General features: G+C 37.4%; 1 protein-coding gene across 1 annotated transcript in view; it reads left to right on the top strand.

The window, feature by feature from the left end:
• Nucleotides 1-8,865, top strand: part of Thada (THADA armadillo repeat containing) — a 336,577-nt gene that overhangs the window by 63,783 nt on the left and 263,929 nt on the right. Inside the window, 1 exon segment of the mRNA XM_015479728.2 lies at nucleotides 6,594-6,726. Within this exon segment, the coding sequence (XP_015335214.2) occupies nucleotides 6,594-6,726 (133 nt within the window).

Here is an 8,865-nt window from a genome sequence, read left to right on the forward strand (position 1 = left end):
ACAGAGGTATAAGCACATCTTTGCCTTTACTCAGATAAGGTTACACATGATTAATTTCCTAGCAATTGGGTCTTGGTACATTTCTGGGAAATTGTTTCATATATTAGCTTTAAATGTACTTCATGTTTCAATGTGAAATTAGTTGCTTTGTGTTTGTAGGTGAGATAATTCCTTTAGGCCACCATGAATCATTCAGTTAATAAAAGAAAGCAGTTTATTAACAGAAATGCATTTCCCAGTTCCCCAGGGGTATTGGAGTACCTCCAAAATGAATGAGACACAGTTCATTTCATGCCAGTCACAAGTGGGTTATCCACCAAGAAGATTTTCTGTAAGATACTCTAATTCTCTTGGTAACTTTCCATCTATATCACCGAGTTAATTTAGAACCATTTTAACCCCACCCTGATGGATGTTCAAAGATTGAAGACAGTCTGAAAGACAACCTAAATAAAACAAGGTTAGGAAGATAATTTCTTAAAAGTAATATTTTCTGATAATACATCCCAAAGCCACATGAAAATGCTTCCTGATTTATATGCTGCTCAGCATTTTTATTCTATTGCTCTGTTTCTAGGGCATAGGATTGTGCAACATAGGTACTAGGTGCATCATAGATCATTTTTTAAAATGAAAGAATGAAATCCATTGAAGCAAATAATAGAGAGTTGATGGTATCTTTATCACAAGACAGATAGGCCAGAAGTGTAACTGAGCATTTATAGCGGGTGCCTTGAAGTCATGCCTTCTTGCTAAGCAAGAGCTTTGGTGTCAGTCTCCATTTTAATTCTCTTTCTGCACTTATTCACTCTATACCATTGGGCAAATATTTAACTTCCCTCCACCAATTTAGATTTTTAATTTTTTACCCAATTTATAAAAATAGATGTGAAATAGTTGAACATGCTGGAAGGTCTAGTGAAAACTGTCATCTAGAGTTTACGGCCACATTGTCAGTCTCTGGAGGAAGAACATTGAGGGCAGAGAGATGTCAGGTGCAAAAGTCCCAAGAGGTATGGACTTAGGGTATTTAAGGAATATCAGGTAAATATGACTGAAGTGGCGTGCATCAGGGAAGGAGTTGTCGATGAGATCAGAGAGGTAATGGGAACTAGACATTGTGTAAGGACTTGGCTGTTCCTTTGAGTAAAATGGAGAGCCAGGGAAGGGTTTGTGAATAGAAGAGTGAACATTTGTGGTAGATACTGAACATTTAGTTGGTTGCATCTGATTCTTAAATAGAAGTTATTCCTTCATTTATCTTAGGAGTGTACTCAACACAGTTATTTTAAAGCCTCTATCAGACTGCTTCATAAGATCATTTTCATAGGGAGTGAATTTATGTTCTAATTACTGGATTTTAAGATTGTCTTAATATGAAATTTATTTCTGTAATCTGAATTTTGGTTTGCTGCTGTGATGGGAAGGCTTTTGGTTTGTTTCCTTATTTTTCTCTTGGGAGCTCATTTCTCTATCTAAGAAACTATATTAGATGGTGACATTTTGCCACCCACTCCTGTTTCCAGTTTGTTCCCCAGTGATATGGGGGATACCACAGATCAAGTCAGAGTTAGTAGCCAGCCTGATCCAGGGTCTTCTGGTGCCCACGACTTTCCTCGGCTGCAGTCCCAGGCAGCTTTGGCAGTAGCCCTTTTTCAGTGTCCTTTCATGAGAGAGGATGCCACTGAAATTCTCTGTTTCCCAGGAGAAAGGCAAGTTACACCATGAAAATGGACGTTGTGGCCACCACTGCTGCTTGTAAACCTGTCACCCAGCAAGCCTCTGGCATCAACACACTCAATGCTTTGTGTTTTCATTCAGTGTTACCCAGATGATTATCTTGTTTTCCAGATCATCTGGTTTTAGTTGTTTCTATTTGTATATTTTGGGTATTTATTACTAGGATGTGTTGTGTGTGTGGGGAGTGTCTTGTTAAAATGGAAACAAACTAACTCCTCAGTCTTTATCACAAATTCCATTGAAACTCTTTAGAACTTGCATTTTTCATTATCAGATATCATATTTTTAGAAAACAACTGTTAAGAAGAACTTATTAAACATTTTACAAGAACCAAGTCATTGAACCCTTCCCCAACCTCATTTTGATAGAAGAGGAAAGTGAGAAGTGGAGAGGTTTAGTAACTTACCTGGTTCACATAGATGTTAGGTGACAGAGAAAGGATCTAAACCTGATAACTTGACTCTAGAGTTGCTATTCCTAACCATTGTGATACATATTCTCTCATCTGTCAGTTGGGAAAAATAATAAGTTTCTCACAGATTTGTTGTTTGTAATAATGAAGTAAGATCAGATATGAAAAACCTGGTGTTGACCGGATGTGTCATAATAGATTTTAATAAATGTTTTTCTTTGTAGCAGGCAATATAGTTCTAGTGTTTCATAAAATATAGTAGGTTTCATTTTAGTGAAAAACATGGGGAGTCCTATTGTTGAACCAAATTCTCCTGTATGGCTAGGAGGATGAGGGCCTGGCCTGGAAGAGTTATAGAGCTAGAAAGAAAGGGAATCAGAAAAATAGGATCCAATGGCAGAGTCCAAATTGGAAACCAAACAATTCAAGGATTGTGCAGAAAAGCTCATTTGAATCTGGGGAATTCCAGAGCAGAACAAGAAAGTCTGGACTAGATAGTAAGAAGTAGTGCCTTGAGCATTTCCCAGAATTCCTGAGGTTCCTAGTTTTCAGTAGTGGGCAAGGAAGGCTCTTTCTGAGGGCACTTTGCCAGCTATGACCTTGTAAAACATTCTTCTGACTTTTGTTTTCAAATTCCCCAAATTAGCAAGGAGCATTTGGTGCTTAGTGCACAATACTCAAGGGAATAAAGGGCCTGGCCAAATGTTTACACTTAAAATAGCCAGGGATCTAAATCAGGGCCTTGCCTCTGAGGCCTTGACTTTCACTATTCCTACACAACCTTCAAAATGTAGCTCAGATTCCACCCCTTCTAGGATACTATACACCTTATGCTAAGGAATTGCTGTAGATAAATTAGAAGGGTATAGAAAGAAAAGGTTCTTGTGAGATGCAGTTTATTTGGAGAAAGTTTTATCAATTTGGATGAAGAGGGATATTTGTAGAGAACAAAACAAATGCTTGGAAATATGGCACATCCCAACATTGTGTTGTATGTTAGCATGGAAACCATCAAAGAGAACAACCTTACTAGAATCTTACTTCAGTCTATGTAGGAACTGAAAAAGCTGAGGTTTGATTTAAGGAAAAGGACTGAGTTCATATCATTGGTGATCTTTCAGACTAGGAGAATTTGATCAAGTTGGAAGAGGAGTTAAATAGATCAAGATTGGTTAAGAGTCAAGAGCCATTGTAAGTTCATGCAAAGGAGAGAGGTGCATTGTGAGACAGCCCAATCTGAACTCAGACCTGCCTGCTTTCTAGAACCTCTGTATACCAGGCAGGCAGGCCCAGGAGTGACTCATTGAACATGTTGAGGATCATCACTGAACTAGGATTTGATGTACTCTTATTTCAGTGCACTGAACAGAAGCAAAGGAAGTAGGAAAGTACCCCTCATCTGGTGCTGTTCCCTTTTCCCTTAGTTTTTCCTACATAGTGAATCCCATGCAAGACGTCACCTTAGATGACAGTATTACCCGTACTCCAGTTAGCCCTGTGTTGGGGAAGAAAACACATGTAAATGAAATCCATTGATAATATTAGATCAATAGTTTTTATCTATCACCTGTATAACTCCAGGTTTTTCTCAGGTGGTGAGATCACCAAAAATGACTTATGCGTTAATTCTCTTTCTTTTCCTTGCCCACTCATTAGGGACTAAATTAATCCAAATGCACTATTTTTTTTTTTTTGACAGTAAAGAAGGAACAAAATAAAGCAGTTATATAATCTACAACTTTATCATTAGAACAAATAATTGCTTGGAGGCATTTGGATTTCAGTGTTTTTAAAAAAATATTTATGTTTTAGTTGTAGTCGGACACAATACCTTTATTTTATTTATTTATATGTGGTACTGTAGATCGAACCCAGGGTCTCACATGTACTAGGTGAACGCTCTGCCACTGAGCCACAACCCCAGCCCTGGATTTCAGTTTTTGATTGAGCCATGATGTGAGGATTATACCAACTTGGCAATGTTAGTAATAAACTAAATAAGTTATTCCATGAAGCATAATTTTAAAAATATACAAAATCCAGTGGTTTATAATTTAATTTCAATCCTCAAAAATGTAAAAGGTATGAACATTGTTTTAATTATGAAAAAGTTCAGACATGTATATGTGTATATCCTATAAACATAAGTTTAAAGGAGAGAGACTAATAGAATGAATTGCCTTTGTTCATCACCCAGATTCATTGGCTATCAAAGGTTTGCCATATGTGGCTTTGTCTGTTCCTTTGCATTGTTGTTTGCTGAAGCATTATAAAGTTCATCACAATTTGTGATTTGCACTACACATTCCAGCATGCACCTCTAAAATTACTTACGCTTTCACATCCATACTGCCATTGGCACATCTTAAAAATAATTCCTTGGTGTCATCTCATATCTGGAACTTATATAAATTTCCTCTATTTCTTGGCAGTATCTTTTTTTTTTTTTTTTAATTTGATGTGTTTAACTCAGGATCTGAAGAGGGTTCACACATTGCATTAAGTTCTGTGTCTTTGAATCTGATTTAATTCAGTGGTTCAGATTTTTGGAGAGCTGGTTTTGATGGCTGAGGTGGATGGATTTCAGTGTTTTTAAAAAAATCCTCTGAGAAGCAGGATTGACATGATAGCTTTTAATCTATGCTAACGTGAAGGAAACCTTTTAAATCACAGAGTCTGAGTAGGGTGTTTTGATTATAATGCTTATGGTCAAAGTATTTTTGAAGTCCCTGTCAAATTTTTTAAAGCGACTCTTTTAAAGTAGTATTGTTTATATATAATCTGTTCTATGTGAAACATATGCCTGAATTTAAGCTGCTGTTTGGAATGTGTGTTAGTCAGTTTTTCTTCACTGTGACCAAAATACTCTATAAGAATAACTTAGGTTCCATGGTTTCAGTTAGTCCTTGGTTGGCCGACTCCATTGCTCTGAGCCTGAGGTGAGGTGAATATCATGGTGGAAGGGAATGGTGGAGGAAAGCTGCTCAATTCATGGTAGCAAGAAATTAGAGAGAACATGTAAGGAGCCCCCGGACAAAATGTAATTCCCAAATGTAATGCCCCTAGTGACTTAATTCCTCAAGCCTTGCCCCACCTTCCTCTAGTTGCCACCCAGTAATCCATTCAGATTATTAAGCCATCAGATGAACTAATCTACTGATTATGTTACAGCTTTCATAAACTAATTGAATCACTTCACTTCCAAACATTACTGCATTAACACATGAGCTGTTTGGGGAATACCTCATATCCAAACCATAATATTCTGCCCCTGACCACCAAAAACTCATTTTGCATCTTACGGTTCAGAATGCATTCAGTCTATCTCCAAGAGCAAATGATTAGTCAGAAACTGAAGTTATTGCTGGCCATGGTGGCACATGCCTGTAATCATAGTGACTTGGGAGGCTGAGGTAGAAGGATTGCAAATTCAAGGCCAGCCTCGGCAATTTAGCAAGGCCCTAAGCAACTTAGTAATATGCTGTCTCAAAAGAAAAATTAAAAAGCGGTGGGGATATGGCTCAGTGGTGGTAAAGTACTCTGGGTTCATCCCTAGAACCAAGAATAACAAAAACACAAAAAGAAAAAAAATAGGAACTGAAGTAATCTATTGTTGAATAAGGGGGAAAAAGAAATCCCAAACGTGTTTCTAATTCTCAATACAAATCGGAAGCCAGTCATATTTCTTCAGATTGTTTTCCTCAATTTAAAAAAGAGTATATTTTTCTGACTTTTATATGTTTATTTTCACATATTAATTGCAGTTATGTGTAGGTATTATACTTCTAAGAAAATTGTGTCTACTTATCACTGAATATGCTATTTCTTTAGATAATGTTATATAATCTGATAGGGTATATGTTTAAAAATTACAAAAAAATGTTCTTAAGTACTCTAGGAAAACAGTAAAAGGGCAGAAACCCACTGATACAATGTTCAAATAACCTCGAAATGTTCTTGCCTCTTCCCAGATAGCTTTGATTCTTAATGTACCACAGGTTGTGTTGAAAATTTTATTTGTGGTAAGCCACATTTTGAGAGAGTTGAAAATAGAATTTAAAACATGTTTACTTTGTGTGTAATCTCTATAAAAATAGAACATAAATTATAGTAAACTGTAATTATATTCTCTGTTGGAAATCTTGAGTCTTACGTTAACCTTCTCTTGAACATTATGAATATGGAGGCACGACTATGTATTAAAGCTTAGTTTACAGATAAGATACTTGCTTGGTACATAGTAGTTCTAAGATGTGGAATCTTCAATAGCTTCAAATCCTAAGACCCATAGTAAAGAAGAGAGTAAATGAACAGTACAAGGGAGGCATTTTTTAAATGCCCCCTTGCAAAGATATTTATTATTTTCTAACAGGGTTAATATATAGGACTAATTTGCACTTTTATCTCTTGGCACCTGATAATTCCATATGTACCTTTCAGGTGCCCTAATGTGAGTTTGCAAAAACTGCCAGAACAGTGGTTATGGAATGTTTTGGAGGAAATCAAAAGCAGCGATCCTTCATCTAAACTCTGTGCTACAAGGCGCAGTGCTGGAATTCCCTTCTACATACAGGTATGTATCTATAGGACCACAGCTGGCTGTTTGTTTTTTGATAGTGTATTCTAACCTCCTTGACATGTGAGTGAGCTTATTGCATAAGGGACATTTCTGTCTCCTTAGTACCATAGCATTTATGGCTTTGTTTTAATGTGTGGACAGTGTGTTCTGTGACAGCTCTTTCTTGGAATGAACCCTCCAAGAGGTCAATCTTGTAATATAAACAGAAGGTGGTATAGATTTCCGCCTGTGGATTAAGTAGACAGACATCACTGTGGCACATGCATTGCTCACTTCCAGGAAGTATGTGTTGCCCCACCTTCCAAATTGCAAAAGAATAGTTTTCCTCTCTTTTCAGGACCCTCAAGACTTTCTATAGGCAACCAATGTTAATAGGTTCTTTTGAATTCTTCCATGAAATGACTGACCATAAGGTGATCATAATCCTTATAGTAGCTAACATTTATTAGTGGTTATTTCCTGTGCATTTCCTCATGTAATCTTTCCCCAAACCCTATGAGATAGCTACTGTTATCATTCTATATGTTCTAGGTGAAGAAACTGGGACTTAGGAGCGTTAAGTGACTTGCCGAAGGCCACTGAGATAGTAAGAACTCAAAAACAAAACAGAACACACCCCAAAACGTGAGCCCAGACCACTTGACTCCTTATCCCCTCTGGATACAAAAATGTCTGTGTGCACACAGTTCCTGAATGCAGAGGAAAACATACTAGAGCCACTGTTGGCTCTGTGTTCTTTTTCACAATACTTTAAAGGTTGCTGCGTATCAGAATACCCACAGTTTATTTTTAATGCCCCAGTCTGACCCATTTTGAATCTGTGTGGTTCTTTTGACTGTATCTCTTTCCTACTCTGTGTATTTATGCATCATTCATCTATTTCAGGACAAATGTTAAGGTGACAGTGAGGTCATGATGCATATTGTGCTTTGTACTTTTTCTTTCTGTGGTTTTCAACTAGTATGAAGTATTGATCTTGGTGACAGAGCACTGAGCGGGTGTACCTTTCTACTCCATCCTCAGTAAAAGTGCCATGACTTTGCCCAGTACTTTGGGGGAAAAAAGCTGTGGTTCCAAGAAGATATTTTGGTAATTGAGTGTAGCTTTCTTTTTTTTTTCTTCTTTTTTTTTTTTTTTTTTTGTAGCCAGACACAACACAATGCCTTTATTTTTTTTTATGTGGTGCTGAGAATCGAACCCAGGTCCCGACCGCGCTAGGTGAGCGTTCTACCGCTGAGCCACAATCCCAGCCCAAGATGCTTGGACTTTCTAGAACATGTTTCCATAACTGGGCCTTTTCTCATGGAGGGAGTGCCAAGACTCTGGGGAGCTCACCGAGTGCCATGGTTTGAATGTGTGTTTTCCCTCCAAAGTTCATGTTGAAATTGCCAATACAACAGCACTGAGAGGTGCGCCCCCAGGCAGGGAGGAAGTCATGAGAGCTCAGACAAAGGATTTTATCCCATTGGCCCTTCTGCTCTTTGCTGTGAGGACATGGCACTCCTCTCATCCAGAGCATACAACTCTATGTGTGTTCTTGGAAGCAGAGAAAATTAAACCTGTTCTCACCTCCATCTTGAATTTACCAGCCTCCAGAGCAGTGAGATAAAAATTTCTATTCTTCAGAAATTTCCCAGCCTCAGGTGTATTTGTTAGAGCAGCACAAAACAGACTAAGACACTTAGGAAGGTTGAGGGTACAGCGTCCCAACTCTTGAGTGTAAGGAACTCATTATCGTTTTCCTGAGCTTCTCCTGCAATCATTGAACTTATTTTCATTGAATTTATATTGAGTATGCCTGGTACTATATTTTCTGTTTTAAATATGTTCTCTTAATACTATAACAACCTGCTAATGTAACACTTTCATCATTAACTGTTTTAGAAATGCAGAACTGAAATTCAGAAAAGGTAGACTTCAAGATAAAATGTCTCACTATAAACATTTGAAGAATAATGATTAATAATAGTCCTTCTGGACTATACTATTTCTCTGAAGAAGAATTAATCTTTATAATATATATATTTTTTGAGAGCTGGGATCATATTTTACACACTCCCTCTCTCCCCCTCTCTCTCCCTCTCTCTCTCTCTCTCTCTCTCTCTCTCTATATATATATATATATATATATAT

This window comes from Marmota marmota, unplaced genomic scaffold (genome assembly GCF_001458135.2).
Source record: "Marmota marmota marmota unplaced genomic scaffold, marMar, whole genome shotgun sequence".
Lineage (NCBI taxonomy): Eukaryota > Metazoa > Chordata > Mammalia > Rodentia > Sciuridae > Marmota > Marmota marmota.